Consider the following 23586-nt stretch of genomic DNA (forward strand, 5'->3'; position numbering starts at 1 on the left):
TCACTCAGTTATAAATAGGAATGAAATTCTGTTATTTGCAGCAATTGTGGATGAACCTAGAGAATAAGAATACTGGGTTTAGGGAAATAACTCTGACAGAAAATACATATACTATATGATATCAGTTATACGTGGAATCTAAAATATAAAACAAATGGATATATATAGCAAAACAGATTCACAGGTATAGGAAACAAACCAGTGGTCATCAGTGGGAAGATGGAATCAAGGAGGGTTGGTAGGGGTATGGGATTAAGAAACACAAACTATCATGTATAAAGTAGATAAGCAACAAGATATATTGTACAGTACAGGGAATTATTGCTTTGTAATAACAATAGACATTGCTTCATAATAACTTTTAATGAAATATAAAATACTCTTTACTATGTTGTACTCTAGAAACTAATATATTATAAATCAACTCATAATTTTTAAAAAAGAAAAAAAGGGCTATTGTATGGTGTATCTTTTTGACAGGTTAAGCAACCTTCTTTTGGCGAGGTGGTAGAAATTACAGTTAATCAAAGGACTAGAATCCTTTCCATATTTGTTTCATGAGATTGGAAGACTCTTGCCTTTTTTCTTTTATCCTCTAAGTTTCACACTCTTTATGGGGCTCTGAAAGTTGTGAAAGGTTAAGATTAAATTTTATTCATTGGTTCTTATATTAAGTAATAAATAATTCAGTATTAGTTAATGCTCATTTCTAATTTTCTCCTAACAGTCTTGATGAGCAAAGAAAAACACTGAAATTAGAATCAAAAAGTCCTATATTTGACCAATGGGCAAGTAACTTCTTAATTTTCAGTTACCTTAATTGGAAAAACATGTTTGCCATGCTCTATTATGTAAAAACTCAATTCTTGACATTAATTAATTCAGGGCTACTTGGAGAGATTCAAGGAGAATCTTAAAGAAAATATAAACTTGTCTGTAAGCCAACACGGGAATGCCTCCATGGGAAGGTGGATTGGCCCTGCTATAGGGGGCAGGTGGGAAAATAAAGGTGCCCAGAGCTTTAAACATAGACCCTACTGTCCACAGGCTGTTCATTTGGTATTCAGAATGTAAGTTCACATTCTTTTCTGTTAGAATCTAAGTAAAGAACACATTTCAGGTTCTCATCCTTGAATAGATTATTATCCAGCTTCTTTCAAAAGTTTAGCTGGGAAAAATAATACCTACAAATAATTAGGCATTATTTTTCTAGGAGACAGTCTAAAGGGTGGTTTAGAGTGTGGGCTCTGGAAACAGACACCCTGCATTCGCATCACAGCACCAGCTTTTGCCAGCTCCATGACATACTGTGCACCTCAACCTCTTTGTTCTTTGGCGTCTCATATGTGAAAAGAAAATAACATTAGACCCACCTCACAGGACTGTTGTGGGGACTGAGAACTAAACATAACACACTTAGAAAAGTGTTTGGCACATAGTAAGCACTAAGGAACTGTCAGACAATAAGTACAACCATTATGGACATGTTAATAATTGAGCTCTTTTAGGTATAGAGGTATTCTAACTTTAGTCCATGAAAAACAAAGAAAGAAAGCTATATAATAGATTTTTGGTTACCAAAAAGCTATACAACAAGGTCTTAGTAACTTAGGCCCAAGTATAAGTTGACCAACTTTTTCTTTAATCGTATACACTCAGATTTTTTGAGGATTGATACATTTAAAACTATGAAATGAAAAAAATCTTTATTTGTTCTGAGTATTTAAGATATTATAAAAGTAAAAAGAGCTACTTTGGGACACAATTTTGCTTCCAAGAAAAATGTTCTCTTGCATGTGTATTTGTATTTCTATTACAGAATGAGAATTATACAAAATAATTTACTGGGGTCTGACAGTTTTGGCCTACAAAAACACGTTTCATATGGTTCAACCAATATTCATGCCTTTATTTTTGCCTTGGCTCTCAGGAAAATGAGAACAAAACTTAAAAGTTTCATCAAGTTTAACTATATTAACACTTTTTTTTTATATTAACACTTTTGATTAGCATATTTGCTTCCTTCTCATCAGGCTTCTGATTATTTCAACCTTAAGAATTTAAGGGTAAAACGTAAACATTTTTGGAGAAAATATAGTGTATACATAGTGATAATAATATTCTTTAGACCCATGAAAGTTGTTAGAAAAATAAAAATAATGTACATGAAAGTAAGCTAAATTCTAAACATTCTGAACCTGAATTCTGAATGACTTTCAAATAATTGCACAAAGTTTTTTTTCTTACAATTCTGTTTCTTCTCAGATTCTTTCTAAACTCTTTACCTCAACATTTAAAGTCTTCAGATTCTTTCCAAAAGATTTATGGTAAGATTCAATGACAGTCCACATTTAGTTCTTGACCTTCACCTTGACCCCAACACACCCCCAGTCTGAGATTCGTACATTTCCTTGAATCTGGTTATCTTCTCCCATGTCTGCATGTCTTTGATCACACTATGTCCTTGCTCTGAAATACTCATCTATATCATTCTGCCTGAATAAATACTCCTTTTATTTCAAGATTCAGCAGAAGCATCCCTTTCAAATAACTACCTCAGTTAAAGCTCTTTTCAATCAAAATTATCTCCCATCTAAGCTATCTTAGCTCCCCAATTAGTGTCCTTATCTCGAATTTGTCACTTCATAGTAGTCTACATTACAGGTCCCTTCACATCATCAAAATGCTGAAAACCAAAACTCTCCTTTGACTCCAATGTAAGGCAAGGCCTAAAATCCTTGGCAGGGAATTGAAAACTATTTATTAGTAGGTCCATGACGCTCTTACAAGGTACAAGAGAAAAAATATGATGGCAATGAGGGGAAAAACATTTTGTAAACCTACCATTTTCTTTTAAGGGTACTTGGGATGAAGAATTTCCAGAACTATGCAAAGTCATTCCTGTAGTATAAATTAAATTATTAGACAGTTTAAAAATGGTCAGATATTATATATAGAAGAAATTTCTTCTGATAAGATAATAAAAATCAATAAAACATCAAGGCAGCAACAATTTCTGTTATTTACACTTGAAAAACATGTCTTCCCACAATGAACTTTTAAAAAAACACTACTTTTAATGTCCAAGTTAAGCACATCAACTTGTTCTGCAGAATAAATTGAAACACAAATGTATTGTTTCTGACAATGACATTTTGACATGTCATATATGAAATGATGAAACTAAAATGATTTTTAAAGGTGTCTGTTCAAATTTTAAAAGGAAGTTCAATATTCAAAAAGAATGAATAATCAATCAAAAACAAATACAGCAATTTTCTTTCATGGTTGAATTTTACTTGTGCTTTTCTATGGAATATTTACTACTCAGCACCTGATATGTGATGAATTTTTATGATGAACAAAGCCTTCCTAAAGAAAATAAGAGTCTGTAAGAGATCTCATTATACATGAATACACTTCAAAAATTACTTTCTAAAAGATTGAATTGGTGGCTTTTTAGGCTATTTTCAATGCATAGGGTAACCTATAAGATGGAGTCTTGTCTTTCAGCTATTTAAAGTTCTTTTTTAACCAATTCAATTTAAATTATTGATAGTATAATCTCTGAAAGTTGTAGAAATCTATATTAATGAAGTAATGTGACTTTCTATAAATATTTAACAACTATAGTGTACAGTTCTCTTTGACTTCATTTATTGCACTTATCCCCAATCCAATTACAGGGTGAGAAAATACTTTTTAAACTCTGTGTGCTTAGGGCTAACCAGTCAAATTCAGTTCTAAGGGGGAGTTAATTAGTATTATTTAGTAAAACAACTGCAGAGGGCATCTCTGTTGATCTCTTGTCTCCCTAGTTATTTATGCTTAAATATCGAGTCTTCAAGATGGATTCCCACGTTTTTCCCTTTTAAGATGCACAGAACAACGGGAATCCTTAACTGTTTATAAGGTAGTGTGTGTATGTATGAGCAACACAAATGACTTTTGTCTAAAACAGCTCATAGCTAGCTGGGAGAATCTGAGAAAACTTAAATCAACTAGGAATTTATACCTAACAACCACAGCACAGTTCATAAAACTTATCTCTTTTTAGGGACAATTCCATTCAGAAGGTACCCTAAATAAACTTTTGTCCATTGTCTCCATTCAGAAAGTACCCCAAATAAACTGCTCTTTAAAACATGGAGCATTAGTGGAGTCTACACTCACAGGCTGTAGGGAAAACTCAAAGGCTAGCCAGAGCCATGGCACCAGACTGTCTGGGTTCTCTTGGTAAGACTGTCACGACTTTGAACTGTCAACCAAGAGAAAGCAAACAGCCCATGCTGTGAGGCAATCACCTGTTAAATCAACTTTTTGATTTGACTTGGTGCTTTTTATTTTTGTTTGGGTACTTCTTAGGTAGTCTGAAATTTTATATTCCCAAAAAGTTTAGACAATTAGGAAACAGGACCCCAAATTCTAGTTTCCTGGTAATTAACATTGTCCATTCCTTTCAAAATGAGCAAGGGGTACAGGAGAAAGAAGGTAAGCTGGTTTGTGCTGACCTAGAACATATGCTTGACCCAGGTCTTCAAAGGATGAGGAGTCTGATTCCTGTTTCCTCCTCTCGGGACTTCTATTTAAACTTGCAACAGACTTTGAACTAAAGAGGGAAAAGCAAAGGTGGGAAGGAGGGAAGTGTCAATGTAAAAAAAAAAAATATGGTGAAAAGAAATCATCAAAAACAAAAGTATGAAATGCAGAATTTACAAGTAGGTAGTTTGGCTTAATTATGTCCTTACTTATTGAGTTTTGTGACTCCTGCCAGAGATTCTGTATCAGATCTCGCCATCTGGTGAAGCGGTTTTCCTACCAACTCCGCCATGGTTTGTGGTGGGGGTTCCGTGTTAACACTGACATTTTTCCGGTGAGGGTAGAGAGAGGCCTGACTGAGATCGTGGTATGATTTACTCATTCCTCTAGGCTTTTCCTCCCATGCAGTTTTGCCACTCTTCTCCTTTGCACTGTTTTGCAATGGCTGGTAAAGCGACCGCTCTGAGCAGGAGAGCCTCTTCAGGATCTCAGCTTGAATCGACAGAGGTCGAACGGCAAGTTTGTTCAGGGCGCTGCTGGCCAGACTACCAGTGCTGACTGCTCGTCCCACATTGAATCCTCTAACGGACTCTGCTTGGAGGTTCAGGCTCCTAAACGAAGCTCTCTCTACAAGGAAACAGGATTGCTTTACGTGATCGAAACACCATAGAACCTTCAGGAGAAGAGCTATTTTAAGAAATAGAAAAAACAGCATGCAGTTTTTACTCATTTTGATTGCCCGCGGAAGTAGGCAGCTTTGAGAGTGGCAATCGAGGGTTTTAAAAAGCAGGTGGGAAGATCCTGATTTCCAAACCATCTCTCCATCCCTGTAGCTTTCTCACAGCCAGGGAGGGGCCTGGTCAGCCTTTCCAACTTCAGCTAGTGATCTCGGATTTACTAATGTTTGGGGTTCATTCAGGCTCATTGACCCTGAGTTTCCAATTACAGTGCTCATTTAGAAAAGAAAATGACATTTGACAGAGAATGGCATTTAACCCTAGGAGTGCCTCTGTTAAAACACCAGGGAACCAAGGATGGGGAGAGGGAGAGATCAAACCTGGATACGCCGATATGGTGCGTTCATGCCTGAAAAAAGTTGTGCAGAGGAGAGTTTTGCCCAGAGAAAACACTCTTATTATAATTTTAAAAGCTTATGGCAGATTGTGGTGATACTTGCACAACTTGGTTAACTATGTGGATATATGAAAAAAATCACTCAATTGTGCACTTTAAGTGGGTAAATTGTATGGTATGCAAATTAGATCTCAATAGAACTATTACTAAACAAAACAAAACAAAACCCAAAAAACAAAAACCAAAAAAACCCAAGACAAAAAACCACCCAAAACAAAACAAAAACCTTTTATGGCAAATTTTCTGTCATTTCATTTCAATGTCCATACCACCTTCCCCTCTTGTTGACTTTTTTCCTCACAGGTTATGTTTCTGTTAATTAACACATCAATGAGCTGGGATTCTCTTTATGCTTAAATTCCTTTCAGTCTTAAATATATATCCAAGTCTTCTCTTTGGGGCTAAATTTAGGGATACTTCCTAACAAGTAACTGACCATTCTCTTTTGTGACAGCCAACGTCATGTTAGTAGTTGAACATTTGAGGCTATAAATGAAAGCAATGAATCACAGAATTCTGGCATCAAAATCCTTTCATGTATATAAAGGATCAGGAGCACAGAATTTCAAATGATTTGGTTGTTCATGCATTAGTAATCCATATCACAAGGCACACACACTGGTCCCCCCATGGAAAGTACCAACCCTGCTTTGCACCCTGCAGGGAATTTACAGCTTGACCACTATGTAAACAGTCGCAAAAACTTGTTTTTAAAAAGAAAATGTCAAATGCTGTTGATTTGGATCTTTAGATTCTGTTTCATTTATCTTCTAATTCCTAGGAAAATTAATAATCAGTATTTCATCTCAGGCATAAACAGACAGGAAAAACACTGAAATTCTTTCATGTTCATGCATCAGAATGAAGTTTAAATAAACATGTCTCACTGTCACTGGGAAAATTCATCATTTTTTCTCTGAAGTAGAAGTGAACAGCAAGTTAAAATACGATAGTAAAAAAAAAGACTGGTTTTAAAATTACCAGAATAATCTTAAGCTTAAGCTTTTTTTCCCTTAGAACAGATAACATTAATTCTATTTTCTTTGAAAGCAGACTTTATTCAAAAATACAAAACTGAGTCTTATACAGATTCAGCTGCTGGGAAATCCCTCTCTACCAAATACATTTCCTTACCCTGAAAGAAATGTAGACAAATTTTAGCAGGAATAGGATTAGACAGTTCAGCTTAGGTTATGTCTGTTTTGTAAACATACCAAGGATGATGCTATTCAAATCCATTCATAGCTCATTCCTGGGCAGAATATGGCACATATTCATGGAACAGAATAATAAACCAACCACTTATCTACTGTCCTACTGCTTTTCACCTGGAATAGACTCCAACAAGCATAGCCAGGATGGGAAGGACATTAGAATGAACCTACATCCTATTACTAACGTTTCAAATTTGAACTCAAAGGCCACATTCAGTCTGCAATCTACATGATTCTATTGCTTCTTGTACTTGTTTTGCATTTCCTTATATCATCAACTTAATTGTATGCTCTTTGGAAGAGACAGGCTTCATTTATTTTTGTTAACCCATAGCACCTAGCATACTGTCTTATAAGTAGTTAAGTGCTCAGTAAATGATTATTAAGCTTAACTTAATTCCATGCAAATTAGTTCTTTGGAAAGTTATCAAAAAGAAAGAACACTGGATTAGGAATTAAGAGATCAGGGTCCAGTCTTCTTTGACCTCTAACTATGAGGTGAAGTGAGACACTGTTTTCTCTGAACCTGTTTCCTCAGCAGTAAAAGTTTGGGCTTAATGGTTTGTGAGGTTCTAGAAAGAACCCATATTCTATGATGCTAAAAAAGCAACATACACTTGTGAGCCCCCAGTTGTAAACACTAGATTACATCAGTTATTTTCATTTGTCTAGTACAGACAGTTAAGTAGGCAGATGGTTACTTCTAAGCTGATTCCAAACAGAAAATAATTCCTTTGAAAGCTTACCAAAATCAGGGAATAGATGTAGCGAATACCACCTTAAAGTCCTTTAACATTTGAGTTAGGGATACACAGTTTGTGTCCCAAGGGGCAAAACAGATTCATTGAACATACTTCACGGTTGAAGAAAACAAGACTTTAAAAAGTCAATTACTTTCCTAAGGTCATTCTACTACTAGTATTGCTGCTACTACCAGCACCACCATCATTACTAGTGGTGAAGGGAAAGTCACTCCGCTGTGTCTGACTCTCTGCATCCCCACGGGCTGCCATGTCTGTAGCCCGCCAGACCCCTCTGTCCATGGAATTCTCCAGGCCAGAATACTGCAGTGGGTAGCTGTTCCCTTCTCCAGGGGAACCTTCTCAACACAGGGATTGAACCTGGGTCTCCCGCATTGCGGGCAGATTCTTTACCATCTGAGCCACCAGGGAAACTCCTTTATTAGTGGTAGCTGTGGTAAAACAATGTTGAGGATGGTGATGAAATAATGATAATATTTATTCAATACTTATTATTCTGTGCCAGGCACTTTTACATGTATGAATTAATTTCATCTTCACAATAACCTTTTGATGCCGGTATTACCACTATGATAATCATTTTACAGATGGGGAACTAAGGCAGAGAGTTTGAGTGGCCTGACCATGGTTTCAGAGCTTGCAAGTTTATAGAGTGCGGTTTGAACACTGGCAGTGTTGTTCCATAGTCCATGCTCTTAACTACAACACTCTATCGCTGAAATATTGAGGGTGGACGGCTGGCTTTATGGTTTTGACTCTTCACTACAGCACACTGTACCACCATCTATTATGATGCAACCCTCAATTGTTGCAATTCTGATTTGTATTGAATAGAATATTAGTCCAAGTAGGAATACGGGTAGCTCTGATAAGTTTGATATTTTACTATCCTTTGAAAATACATAAGCGCATACACACTTTTTAGCAGAGCAAAGTAGGGAAAGAAAAGGAACAATAAGATCACAGTAGTAGTAGTTATCATATTTTAGCATGCATAAAAATCATTACAGAGGAAAGCCTGTTAAAATGCAGATTCCAGGAACCAAATGCCCAAAGACTGCAATTCACTAAGTTTCAGGTTGGTTTCTGGAATCTTCATTTTTAATAAGTATACAGTCCCTACCATCTTGATTCTGAAAAGATGAGAAACATCTAGTCATAGGTTGCCATCACCCAAGTCTAACCCTACAGGGAATATATCTTTCTGTAAGATTTTAGGACAGGAGAAAGTTTGGATAAAGAATTCATAGGGCTCTACTGCGTATTTAATTTTTTAATCAAATTCTTCAGAATGCTTCACTAAAGTCTCTAAGAACTGACTGTGCAAACTAGACTTTCTATAACCTTAATCTCTACACGTGGTCTTGGAGCGTAAGCTTTAAATATTTCAGCTCTGATTATTTTCTTCTGCTGGTTTCTTCTGCTGGTTTTCTTCTGCTGGTTCCTTTTCAAAAGGAAATGAAATCACTCCCCTGAGCGCTCACGTTGGGCACTGTAAGTTATTCACGTCAGTCTCAGAACAGGGATGTGACCAAGTTCAACGGAAATTGATCATCCCCAAAACTGTTATGGTACGTAGCTTCCCTTGCTCCCCGCCTTGTTTCCTATGTTTTTTCCTCATCTGGAGAGTCCTTCCATTTATTTTCGATCTACCTAACTATTTTTGTCCTTCAAATTTCAATTCAAGTGCGACTACTCTCATACTCTCTCCTTTGATCTCCCTCTCCTCCTGTAATGTAGATCACAGAGGCTGTGCGATATAACCTGTTCTTAAAACTCTGACCCTCTCATATGTATTCCTGTTTCATGTATACTGATCTTATCTTCCCAGTGTGTAAGCTTACTATGGGTAGAGAATATGACTGAAATTTATACAGTATTTATTGATACATCGGCTAGCCTATCGATAGCCTATTAAGCACAAAATAGTTCAACAGGTACTCCCTGACTCATCAGGGCTGTTTGTTTTCAAAATATCCATGAAATTGATGCCTCGGCTTCATTTATGACACCTTTATGAATTCGACTCAGTCATTTGACATCTACGTACCTTGTCATTTTCATCCTAAACATGGAAGTCCTTTTAAAGTTTGTGGCAAAAATCATGCATTTACCCTGGAGTCATCTGACACAGTTTGCTCCTCCTTACCAATATCCTGGGCATCTTGGTTGCTCTGTCTTGCTCTCAGTTGCAGCTGGAACTTGTGCTGGGAAGAGCAGAGGTGCAGCAGATACTGGCATATCTTACTGTTGTCTGTCTGGAAGGCGTGCTTTATTCCATCTGAAGTATTTTGCAACGTGATTTTCTTTTTCTGCAATATTAATCAGGGGTATTAAAAAAATTAGGGTATTTCCCTATCTAAAAACAATTCTAGAAACAATAATGAATAAGTTGAGACGTTATTTTTATTTCACATTATTAGGCATGCATATTCATTGACCTCTATCTAATATAGAAAAATATAATCCTGTATTGTTAGAAATTCAGAAAACAAATGAAATTAATATAGTTTGCCACTATTAGAAACTGTAGCTTGAGTCAGACTATATAAACTGTATGCCAGCCATCAACAGAGGGCTTCCCAGGTGGTGCAGTGATAAAGGACCTGCTTGCCACTGCAGGGGATGGAAGATACGTGGGTTGATCCTTGGCTTGGGAAGATCCCCTGGCGGAGGAAGTGGCAACCCACTCCAGTATTCTTGCCTGGAAAGTTTCACAGACAGATGAGCCTGGCAGGCTACTCCATGGGGACACAAATAGTTGGACACAACTGAGTGACTTAGCATGCATGCATGAAGCCATGAGCAAGGGGAACAGATTCCTTTAAAGATTATTGATATTTTGAGTTTACTGCCATGTTTCCAAACACCAGAACTGTTTGAAAAAGAAATGACAAGAAATATATGTTCTAATCCTTTGGATAAAGAAAATGAAGTTCATCAAAAACTGGTATAATATCCAACAATAAGAACTGTGATTTAGTCAAGAAAAATCTTGGTGGCATAAAGGCTGGGCTGGAAGATGTGGGAAATTATGGAAAATGTTGGAATATAAAAGCATCAGATAACGTAACTACTGGGCTCAGAGATGAAACACATCAATATTTAGAGACAGTGATTCTTGCTAAATTCAGGGAAAGGAAGAGAATCACAAATCATTTGTACCTCCCTGTTTCTTAAAAAATGAATGTCACACATATAAAAGGACATCTTAATACTGTGACCTATATGCTGGCTTGCAGTGATCCATATGCCTTAAAAGATGCCGTAAAGATGAGCATTCATCATGTCAGGGATCTAAGACTAATGTCTCTGGAGAATGGCTCGAGCCCAGTTAGATTCTGCTGTAGCTCCCGGCTTCTTCTACTCTATAAATTATTCCCTCTATTTCATGTCCTTTGTCTTTATGTCAAATGCAGAAATATGTTCAGACAAGTCAAATTTCACAGGCTCACAAAAGATGTAACAGAGTATTACTCAAACTCTGTTATGAAGAGATGGCAAGTGCCATCTCCATGATTCCTGGGTCTTAGAAACAAAATAAGACTATTAAATTCTTGCTAGATGTTGTTACCAATGAGATCTGGGGGACCCTGTTTACTTTGTTAAAAAGAATAAAAGGAGGTAAGCAAGTCTTAGAGAGGAGTTCAAGACACAGTAGCACCAAACTAGCAGGCTGACTACCAGTAGTCTACATAGTAACTCTTCAAATAGCTGGGGAATTTTCTTCCTAACAAACATTGCCCTTTACCACTACCAAGTAATTCCCAAGGATGTTGAACTCCACTGCTGTACGGGTTTGAAACAAATCCTAAGAGTATTGGTTCTAAATGTTAATTGATGGATGGACAAGAAATGTGCCTAGGGGAATTCAGTGGTAAGAGATGAGAAGGGAAAAGGGTGACTATTCCACCTCTCCAAAGGCCAGTGGAAGAAAAAAAGGAGAGTTTAAAAAGAGAGCTCTGTGCTAGCGAGAACTTCATGATAAACAAGAGCTGTTGAAGATGGGAATAGTTTGTGGGGAAATGTGGCTTATTCTTTATTACTAGAGATCTTTAAAAATGAGCTCATCAGACTTTGTTCTATTTTTATTGCAGGGCTGATGTGACAACTGGGAAATGACAGAGTGCTGAATGCTGGATGATTATTTGATTTGTTGCCTTTTCAAAACTGGTCCAAATTAGATTTATTTTTAATTAATCTATGGTTTCTTCTAGGCACTTGCTCTGCCAGCATTTCCATTGGGGAAGGTAACTTAAACCGAGGTAATTTCCTGGTCTTGACACTGTTGGGAAGATGAGGATGGTCTGGGCTTTCCTGAGTGAATACATTATTATCTGGTTATCTTAGTGGTAACTTTGGGTTTCACAGGAAATCAACCAACTAACCAGACTGAAATCTAGAACTGATTTCAAAGTTCTAGTTTGAAGATTATCCAGAGTCAGTTGGGACCTTCATATTGCATCCTTATAAACATTGCTCTTCTGAGACCATTGTTGTCCCTAAGTTGTGTCTGACTCTTTGTGACCCCATGGACTGCAGCACACCAGGCTCCTCTGAGCCTGAGACCTCAGCCCAAATATATACTAAAGATGTCAGTAGTCCCTGAACACTCTTAAGGAAACAAATACCTGAACAGAGTTTTGGTTTACCTCTGGGGTTTACTAATGGCACATCAATGTTCAGATTTTCCATCTACACCCCAAACCAAATATGTCTCACTATCTTTCATAAACATGCTTTTCTAAAAACCACTTTCTTAACTTTATCTCCAGAGACTATACCCTAAAACTGAAAACTGTAGAAAATCCGGAAGCTAATTTTAAAAGTCAGTAAACCTCTGGACCACTGAGACTCAAATACAGTTGTTGTGAGGGGCCAATTACTGAGCTAGACGAAGTTCACTGCAGTTGAGGTAATTATCAATCTTAAATACATTAGTAGGTTTTCTCCACGTGAGAAGTTCTGAATTAACAGAGAAGTCAACTTGGTTGTAATTTAACTAAAGTTAACTGAGCATATAACCAGCTAAGAATTCTGTTAAAAATCACCTCCTGGGGAAACCAAAAACAAAATCTCAATAATACTTCCTACGACCAAGAAAGAAGAGTTAAATAGTATTAAGACATAAAGATAAGCCCTACTGAATGCTAGAGTCATTTAAGGAAAGTCAATTAATATGTTACATTGGAAATCAGCAGCACCTATTTAAATGTAGAATCAAAAGAGGTTAAAATGGACATACAGAAAAAGAAATCTTCTTGGTTTCCCGCCACGGAAAGCGAAGGACCAGTGTGCGAACTCCATTGTGAACCTCAAACACGAGGACACCTTTAGAGCAGACTCCAAGCAGTATTCCTGTTTGTGACTTTTTCTCAGGGTGTACCCGGTGAAAATGAACTCCGTATTCTGTCAGTCTTTGGCAGACCTGTTGGAACAATACCATAACAGAGCAATGCACCTTGGCAAAAGGTGACGGAAAGAATCAGTAGTTGTATTAGTGTTGTTTAATATGGAAAGGGTAGTATCCTAAACAAATGTTGCTGGAATTGGAAATTCACATGCCAAGAAAATGAATCTTGACCCTTACTTTACCAATACATGAAAATTACCCCCAAAAGGATGAGACTTAAATATATGACAAAATTTATATATTAGTTATAATTTATAGCTAAAAACCATAAAATTTAGAAAATCTTCATGGCTGTGAATTAGACAAAGATTTCTTAGATGGGGCATAAAAAGTAGGAACCATAGAAGAAAAAATTGGTAAACTGAAACTTCATTAACATTAGAAGCTTCTGTTCTTCGAAAGTCATAGATAAGAAAACAAAGGTAAGTCACAGACCAGGAATATATATATGTAGAATATACATCTGATAAAGGAATTGCATCTACAATATACAAAGAACATGTACTTCTCAACCAAAAAACACATATCCAGATACAAAAATGGGCAACAGATTTTATTAGACACTTCAACAAAGAATATATATGAACAACAAATAAACACATAAAACGATGCTGAAAATATCAGTAATTAGGGAAATACAAATTAAAACCACAATTATATACCTCTACTCACCTACTTTAATAGCTAAAAAGAAGAAAAAAACCTGAACATACCAAGTGCTATTCAGGGTACAGAGCAACTGGAAATTCCATACGTTACTGGCTGTAGTGCAAAACTGTACAACCACTTGAGAACAATTTGGTAATTTTGTAGAAGTTAAATACACACATACCATAGATCCCATCAAACCTAATGTTAAGTATTCACTCGAGAGAAAAAAACAAAACAAAACCATATGTTCATGCAAAAATCAGTCTATGAGTATTGACATCAGCTTTTTATCCATTAACTAAAGAAACGGTAAACAAAAATTGCTGCTTATCTGTACAACAGAAAACTACTCAGTCACAAATGAGCAATCTACTATATACACCACGGGTGGTGGTGCTAGTGGTAAAGAATCCGCCTGCCAGTGCAGGAGATGCAGGAGACTTGGGTTTGATCTCTGGGTCAGGAAGAACCCCTGGAGGAGGGCATGGCAACCCACTCCAGTATCCTTGCCTGGAGAATCCCATGGACAGAGGAGCCTGGTGGACTACAGTCCATGGGGTCGCAAAAGGGTCAGACACAACCAAGTGACTGAACACCACACACACCACACCATAGATGAACCTCAAAAACATTATTTTAAGTAAAAAGAGGCACACAGAAGACCAGGTGATACATGATTCTTTCAGTGAAATCCTAGAAAACAAAAAATGATGGTGATAGAACACAAATCAGGAGTTGCCAGGGGTTAGGAGTGGGGGAAGGGACTGACTAGAAAGCAACATGAGGGAATTTTCTGGTGTTGGAAATGTGTTATGTTGGGGGCTGGCAAACTTTTTATTTAACGGGCCAAATATTTTAGGCTTTGTGGGTCATATGATATCTGCTGTAGATACTTAACTCTGCTGTTGCAGTGTGAGAGCAGATACAGGCCATATGGAAACAAATAAGTTTGGCCAAGTTCCAATAAAGCTTTACTTACAAAATAGGCAGGCCACAGTTTGCTAACCCATGCTCTTTATCTTGATTGTGGAGTGGTTGCTCAACTGTATGTTGTTGTTGTTTAGTCGCTAAGTCATGTCCAACTCTTTGGCAACCTCATGGACTGTAGCCCGCCAGACCCCTCTGTCCACGGGATTCTCCAGGCAAGAATATTGGAGTGGGTTGCCATTTCCTTCTCCAGGGGATCTTCCTGACCCAGGGATTGAACCTGTGTCTCCTGCATTGGCAGGTGGGTTCTTTACTGCTCAGCCAGGAAAGCCCTGCCCAACTAACTGTACGTGTATCTTCAAAACTCACTGAATCGAACATTTAAAAGTGGTCAGTTTTATTATATGTAAATTATACCTCAATAAAGCAGATTTACAAAAAGAAAAATTTTTTCAAAGGCAATATGATATGTAACAGAAGGGTAACCTTGGAAGGGTATATTAATGAGATTAAAAAAATTCTTACGCTAGAAGAAGCATGCTCAAGCTAAAGAGAAAAGGAGGAACAGGATACATTATTAGAAGGAGAAGGACAACCTACTATGCACTAAGCACCTTACTTAGAGGGCGACAACGGAAACTCAGAGAGGTTTTCAGTACATTGTCCACATTCACCCAGCTGGCTGAAATAAGAATTCAAATGAAAGACTGTCTGAAAATCCCCACGCAAAATCGTTCCACTGTGCTAATGTCTTCTACCTTTGTTGACAAAAATCTAACTTGATATTTATTTCCTGCAAGTGTAAAAAATGTAATAACTGAGGAAAAAAAATAAGCACATAATGTAATGTCTTTAAAAGTAGACTCACCTTAAACGAAACAGACCATGAATCCTAGATTAAATGTGATGTGAGTCTGTGAATGAAACCCTTTCACAGGTATTTGTAGGGCTGGGAAACCTGGCTCCCTTATCACAGAGCAGCAAGGTTAAGGAACACTGTTACATCCTGGGGAGCAGTAAGACAAGAATGCTCTGAAATTTCTCTTCCTAATTGAATATTATCACGTATTTGTTATTCATATTGGAAGCACTATCTTTTCTAATCATAAATGCACTATTATACTACATATAAATATATATATATATATATACTATATATAAATCTGATTTCCTCCATGGCTCAGCAGTAAAAGAATCCACCTGCAATGCAGGAGATCTTCCTGGGTCAGGAAGATCCCTTGGAGGAGGGCTTGGCAGCCCACTCCAGTATTCTTGTCTGGAGAATCCCATGGACAGAGAAACCTGGCAGGCTACAGTCCACGGGGCTGCAAAGAGTTGGACACGACTGAAGCGACTGAGCAAACACACACACACACACACACACATCTGAGGTCTTACAGGTAGCTGGTGGCAGAACCAGAGATATAAATCACTCTTTCTAACCCCCAGTCCCCTGCATGAATTAGTTGGCATTAATGGAAAGGCTACTTTTTAGAAGATTTAATTGACTCTTAAGCTTTTTTTTTCTCAAAAAAGCAAAACAACTCTAGAATTCGTTTGAACTTGTCCCTCTTATTCAGATAGTCACAAAATTGTTTATTCTTTACAACATATCTTGATTTTTTTTTATTTTTTAAATTATGAAAGTATGATAACACATTTACAGGAGACTTGGAAAATACCTAACAAACTTACACATAGTTTCACTATTTATTACAATATATATCTTGATTTTGAGAGTATAAAAAAGGATAAAAGAATATAATCCCTACAGATAGACATGGGTTCAAATCACAGCTGTGATCCACATTCCAGGCACTGACTTTGGGAACACTATGTCTCTTCTCTGACCCTCAGGTCCCTCTTTAACAAAATGAGAATTAAAATACTATGGTTTTAGCCAGGAATAAATAAGAGGAGATGAAGCACACAGCCTCAGTTATTGGCACCTGAGTTTCTAGATATATGGCCTCCAACATTTCTTGTTTACTTTGAAAAAATACAGTTTTATCATTTGTAATCTGGCATGCTTACCTTTAAAAATTCTAACTCTGTCTCTTTTTCAGAGGCTCCCATGTAGGTATTGTGCAATTTGGGTAGCTCTTCTTTAATATAGGACAAATCAAGTTTATCCATCACTCGTGGAGGCAAGTAATGTTCCAGTCTAAAATATGACACACCATGAACCTAGAAAGGAGAGTGGTTTGGTAAGAAAGTCTCTTTGCTCGCTTCCTCCAGTCTTAAAGCTCTTGCCTCAACCAAGAGATCAAGGACGCCTCTTCACACTTCTCTCTGAGGAGTGAGTTTTAGAAAAAGTACAGTGGTCTTTCTCTTTTATTCAGTGAGGCAGAAGAGAAAGACTGAACTGACTGGTAAGCCTGAGGAAAGCCTGACAACCTCAGACCAAATGTCCCTAAAGTTAAGGGTTACTGTTGTGACAGGTGCTACTGGAGTGGCACAGTCTCCTCCATTTCCCTGCTTCCTCTCAGGTCCGTGTATATTCAGGTGCACTTGGCCTTGAGCATGTGTTCCCACACAGAGAGCTCTGCTAGGTTCTCAGCCACAAGGATCCATGGGCAAGGCGGAAGACCCCTCTGATCCAGATTTGGCTGGAAACCCTTATGTCTAGTATCTGTGAGTTAGAAATAGGGAGCTAGGAAGGTAAGTACTAGATATCCCAAAACTCTGAAATGGGATAATTTTAAAAAGAAAGAAGGAAAGAAAGAAAGAAATCCCACACTATATGATTTTAAATAACCAATATACATGGGGAACTTTGTCATTCTGAGGCACTGGACTAGCCTCAAAAATCTCTGGATCTAAACAGTAAACACTCAACCAGGTTGAGTCTTTAACCATGCCAAGGATAAGAACACCAATGCAAAATATTTGTCCCACAGAAAAAAATAAATCGTACCTCCGGTTGATAATCCCCATACTCAGCTTGGAGAGCCAAGGATGCCAGCAATAAAGAAGTCTCATCATCACAGTGTATCCTCTCCTCCAAGATGTCTTTTCGCAGCTGAAGATAATACTGATGACAGGTCAGAGTGTGTCTGGGAAAATAAATACACACACAAACATCCAGGCTATTGATCTTGAAGCCTGGGTGACTTTTATTATTGGCATATAAGTTTAGTTGCCAAGATGGCTTATGATTTAAGCATGAGAAATAAATAAATGATGTGGAAATATTTCTTTTATGATAAAGAAGACTTTATCATTGGTCAGAAGCAAATAATTCAGTATCAGTAAATTCAAGGGTCAAAAGACCAGGGGCCAAAAGAGAAACAGAGAAACTCTTGTGTACTCACTGTATCAGACTAACATCATCCATGAAAAATTTAATTCGGAAAAACAAAGTAAAGTTAACGGAGGCTTTGCTCTTTTTCTTTGGTTCTTCTTTCCATCCCTCTGGGGCCACTTTGGTTAATTTTAGATCAGAATCAACAAAGAAATATTCATTATCTAGAACAGAATGAGAGATACTCAGATAAAATAAAAACACTTTCATGTTGCCTTTTACTTTCTTGATTTTGTGGTCAGACTTGCACAAAACAGTTTCACACTGTTAACAGGATTGTTAAGAAGCATGGCAGGGAATTCTGATACACTGCTACGGATGGCAGGTGGTATGGCTCTCTTGAAGACAGAGAGACTTGGATTCTACTCCTGGCCACATCATTTACTACCTGTGAAATACTAAGTAAATTATGTAACCTATCCAGACATCAGTGTTCTTGTCTGTAAAATCAGGATAGTGTTAATTTCTGCTTTTTAGGATTGCTCTAGAGATCAAGTGACATAAGGATATAAAACATTAGGTAGTTTAAAGCATGTGGCAAGTGGTAAGCATTCAATAAATATTAGCTAGTATCTGTTATACTTGAGTTACTATTGAACTGAGGAGGCACAATAACCATCATTTTTAGCTTTCATCTCATCATTTAGCTTGACTCTCCTAATAAAAGATTAGTCAGTAAAATCTGATTTATCCAGCATGTTTAAGAAATTAGGTACAATTTAAATAAAAATTCTGACTAATTGAATATATTTATATAGATAGTATTACATGTTTATGTGCTTTCCAGGTGGTGCTAGTGGTAAAGAATCTGCCTGCCAATGCAGGAGATGCAAGAGACGTGGATTCGAACCCTGGGTGGGGAAGATTCCCTGGAGTAGGAAATGGCAACCGACTCCAATATTCTTGCCTGGAAAACTCCATGGACAGAGGAGCCTGGCAGTTAACAGTCCACGGAGCTGCAAAGAGTTGGACTCGACTGAGCTTCTGAGCACTTTTTACATGATTAATCTAAAATTGTAATTAGTAAAGTGAGAGAACATCAGTACACACTAACTGAATATTTATTGGACGATTTTACAAAATCAATTATTTGTTTTTAAGAAACAAGAATTCAATAAACTAAGTTGAAAGACATTTCTTGTATGAAGAAGACAGTGTTACCCTAATCTTAAAGGGTTTCAGGGTGATTTGATCCTTCAATTGTAATTTATTGTACTTTGTTGTCAAGCTTTTTATTTTGACGTAAACAGGAATCTGAAATATTGAAGAGAACTTTATAAATATAGTAACTTATTAAAGAAATATTTAGTAAAACCCAACTCCAAAGGGTTTCTTATTGCTATGGTAATTCTAATTGATAAATAGCAGCAGCTTCTACTGAATCTGTGTTCTGAGACCACAGTGGTTGTGAATGTCAAAGGTTAGCAGATGTAATGTTTAAAAAATGTGAAAAGACTTAGTTTCAGTCATCAACTGATAACATTTAAAAAAGAGACTGTCTCCACAGGGAGCAAGAGTGAGAGCAGTGAAAAAGCAAATGTAATAAATTATTAACACTGGTGGAATCTGAATAAAGAGTACTGGGGAATTTTTTGACTATTCTTGAAAATCTTTCTCCATGTCTGAAATTCTGTAATAATAGCAAAAAATTTTAACGCTGTCTTTGTGAATAAATTATTTATTTCTAACAAATACTTAAATTTGTGTCAAAAAAAAAAAAAAAATAAGAAAGGCATTGTGTGTTTCTTGGAGAGTAAGCTGAAGCATCTGACATGGAGATTCGGAAATAGGGTCTTGCTATATATTCAAACTCATATTAGCAGGATGCTGATTTCCAAAGTACATATATTGGTAAAATAATGATCCCCAAAATATAACAATTAAAATATATTATATCGCCAATGCCAGAGAAAAATCTTCATGGCTGGGTACAGAAGATGCTAAAAACACACAGCTATTAAGACAACACACCAAGTTAGGAAAAGAGAGTTCCTAACTCCTACTTCTCAATGCTGACATATCCATGTAGTTAGTATTTCCCAAGGGCTTCCTTGGTGGCTGAGTTGGTAAAGAATCTATGTGCAATGCAGGAGACCTGGGTTTGATCCCTGGGTCAAGAAGATCCTCTGGAGAAGGAAATGGCAACTCACTTCAGTATTCTTGCCTAGAAAATCCCATGGACAGAGGAGTCTGGCGAGCTATAGTCCACAGGATTGCAAACAGTTGGACATGACTTAGCGACTAAACCACCACCAATATTTCCCAAAAGAAAGTTAGGTTGAACAGGTATAGGAGGTCACTATTGACAGGTTTCCATATTCTGCCCTGAATTTAAAATGTCTTGGTACCTTTGAGGGTAGCTAAGGCAAACAAATGATGTTCCACTAAGCCAATATGGGCCACAACCATATCAAACACATCTTTACATATTGTTTTGGTATCACAAGTCAGTTCCAGCCTCTGTCCATTTAGAAGCATTATGTTTACTTTTCTTCGGTTATCTTCATTCTTCCCTTTCTTGGTCTACAATTGAAAAAAATGAATGGCAGTTATCAGTGTGAAGATTATAAGAATTTTAACTGTTTAAAAAATCATTACCAAAATTATTTTCTCAGAGTGACAAAGTGGTTTTATTACTTACGAGGATAGACCGCGGCAAATCCAAAGATATAAATGGTTCAATTGTCATTTTCACAAACTCAGGACCAAAAAAATTCTGTGAATCATAGAAGGGGAATCAATAGTTATTATCACTTATTCTAGCTCTTTCCTTGAAAGGAAAATAATGTAATAATAATAATAGCAAACTACATGTAAGGTCATCATATTAGAACTAGAGATCGGAAACAAATGTATAACTTCCGATAAAGAAGTACAGTGGAATTATCAAAACAAGGCTGGAATGTGCCTTACACTGTAAATAGAAGTTTTATCAGCTTCAAATTCTACCAGAGGTGTAAGATATAAAGCCTGGCTTTATACTATTTTACATAAATAAAGCTTTTCATGTTTTGGACTCCAGGTAGACCCAAACTCTCTCTCTCTCTCTCAAAAAAAAAAAAAAAAAGCAGTCTCATTTATTGAAGTAATATAGGGTTATCAAGTTTATATAAGGACTTGATTTTCTATTGCTAATGTGAAAAGTAATTGAATAGAATCTTATTATTTCAGAGAGTGACATTCAATTTGTCCTAAAAAAAGTCTTCTATTGGACCACATCTGCTGTGTGACTACAAAAGACACATTCACCTATAACCAAGTTCTCAGAACCCTGTATTCTTTTGTTCTAATTAGTGGCAATCAGGGATATCATCCCTGGAGAAGGAAACGGCAACCCACTCCAGTATTCTTGTCTGGGAAATCCCATGGACAGAGGATACTGGTGGGCTACAGTCCATGGGGTCGCAAAAGAGTCGGACATGATGGAGTGACTTAGCATGCATGCAGGGTTATTATAGGTGTCATGGTCTCTGCTCCACACTGCTGCCTCTACTACAAAAATAATATCTCAGGAGCTAGGAGAAGTAGACTCCACACTCTGCATTTACTACTTTTCAATCTACTCTTTCCCTTTATGTCTTGTACATCCAGGGGGTTTCTGCCTAGAGGGAAGAATTGGTTGAAAATATAACTTAAAACAAGCTGGACTCCAAGCGGGGAGCAGGATTCAAATAGACTGAAACATGACATCCAAAGGGGAAAAAAAGTAGAATGAACACAGGGCTAATCTTGAGGCCAAAAGCAGGTGGTCTGTGTGTTTGTGTGTGCGCGCCCATAAATATATGGAGATTTATTTTTGTTGGTTTCTTCTTTGTATCTTCTCTGTACAGTTCATTTGGTTACTTGACATGGGAATTCTATCCAATCAACGGAGTGTGGAACATGTGACCAATACCACTTAGGTAAAAGTTTAACCTTAAGCATTTGTTAATTTTCAGTGAACCAGCAGGACACATTTTAAATAGGAATAGAAATAGAATAGAAGAAATGACAATGGTCTGCCATGTTAGAGGAAGAATCTGATACAGATCAACTAAGGCAACTGAGTATGAACACTAAAATGCGTCTACACCAAAAATAATCTAGAAAAAATAAAAAGTTATGTTTTAGAAAAGAATGTTAATTCAATTGTGAAATCATTCCTCTGAACACTAGAACTCTTTTTTCAGCCTCAGAAATGTATCCTTCCTCCTTTATTTATTTGGCCACACTCTGCAGTTGAAGTGTGGAGTCCCAATCACTGGACCACTAGGGAATTTTCCCTTTTTGTTCATTTTTTTCTTTTTCTTTTTAAGAAAAAATACTATGTGGTTCTTCAATGATCAGCAGTTCAAATTCTCTAGTCACTGAAAAAAAAGTATGTATTTTTTAAAATAGCCAGACAGCACTGCCTAAAAGGAAACCCAAGTTTTTAGTGAGATGACACATAACAGTGGTATACTATAAAGGTACAGAATATTACTTATGACTCTTTAATGTAACAAAATTCTGTATTAGTTCTCTGAAACTATGATTTAGGAAAACGATGTGTATATATGTGTGCCCCTTATGCTTTATGTGTGCCTTTAATTATTGGTAACCCATGCTATCCTGACTACTGATTAATTTTGACAAATGTATTGGTTATAATGATAAATTGATGAAGTCTTATGGAATTTCTTCCTCTTGGCTTAAAATAAATTTGAGTTATATATTATTGAAATCTAATAACTTTAAAACTGGAATCTGTCTTATGAATTACAACTCAATTCCACATTTTAAAAACTGGCATAGTGAGACACAAAACAGTTTTAAAATATGCATAAAGATATCATATTAGAAATTGAATCCAAGTCTCTTAATTTGTAGTTCAGTGTAATTTTCACCACGCAACACTTTTCTTCTTAGAAAACTAGGAGGAAAAATTTGAATTCTGTCTATTTCATGGTATACAAATTTGCTTTTCAGAAGATTGTTTGAAATAAGCAACAAAACCCAAAATGGAATAGGATAATATACTTTCTTAGCATAGGACTAGAGAGAAAAAAAAAATCACTTTAGATTTTATCACTTTTACTATTATTTACTTTGCTTTTGAAGAATTATTTGTAAAGCAAGAGTACAAATGAGATATTGCCTCATCTATCAAATTGGTGATGATAAAAAAAAGAATGATACTATGAGAGTCAGTAAGAATATGGTGAAACAGGCACGATCAGAGGAAACATAAATTGGAAGAAGTTTTTAAAGGGCAATTTGACAATATGTATAAAATGTCTAAAAAGGTATTTGCCTTTGACTTGGCTATTCTACTTGGAGGAAGCTAACTGCAAAGATTTAGTTATCAGGATGTATGGTAACTACAAATTAGAGGGTTTTAATTTTAAATGTTCAGTATCTGGAAAATGATTAAATAAATTATGGTACATGGTAAGTTCACATAATAGAGTACCTCATAGCCCTTAACAATAATATTATAAAAGTTGTAAAATGTTTATGATATTTTATATGAGAAAAGACTATGTTCATTTTGAGCTTATGTTTTTAAAAATACAGAGGACATATGATGAAAGAAAAATAAACCAACTAAACACATAAAAGAACACTCCCCCACAGATAACAAGATTTGTTCTTTCTTATCTTTGAATACTGTAATACAAGGAT

The 23586-nt window shown here is 36.5% G+C and overlaps 1 protein-coding gene across 9 annotated transcripts in view; it reads right to left on the reverse strand.

The window, feature by feature from the left end:
* The window catches only part of PTPN13 (protein tyrosine phosphatase non-receptor type 13), a 212479-nt gene that overhangs the window by 56689 nt on the left and 132204 nt on the right, over positions 1–23586 (reverse strand). For 6 of the 9 annotated variants that reach the window (XM_061145598.1, XM_061145595.1, XM_061145594.1 and 3 more), the window contains 10 exons: positions 20585–20659; positions 20292–20466; positions 17954–18107; positions 17557–17695; positions 16674–16826; positions 12894–13076; positions 9798–9960; positions 4749–5166; positions 4512–4609; positions 2845–2901 (listed from right to left, as the gene is read on the reverse strand). In XM_061145598.1, coding sequence (XP_061001581.1) covers positions 2845–2901; positions 4512–4609; positions 4749–5166; positions 9798–9960; positions 12894–13076; positions 16674–16826; positions 17557–17695; positions 17954–18107; positions 20292–20466; positions 20585–20659 — 1615 coding nt within the window. The remainder of the gene's footprint in view (positions 1–2844; positions 2902–4511; positions 4610–4748; positions 5167–9797; positions 9961–12893; positions 13077–16673; positions 16827–17556; positions 17696–17953; positions 18108–20291; positions 20467–20584; positions 20660–23586) is intronic. The other 3 variants (XM_061145601.1, XM_061145600.1, XM_061145599.1) reach the window with 1 other exon arrangement.

Source organism: Dama dama, chromosome 6, assembly GCF_033118175.1.
Source record: "Dama dama isolate Ldn47 chromosome 6, ASM3311817v1, whole genome shotgun sequence".
Classification (NCBI taxonomy): Eukaryota; Metazoa; Chordata; class Mammalia; order Artiodactyla; family Cervidae; genus Dama; species Dama dama.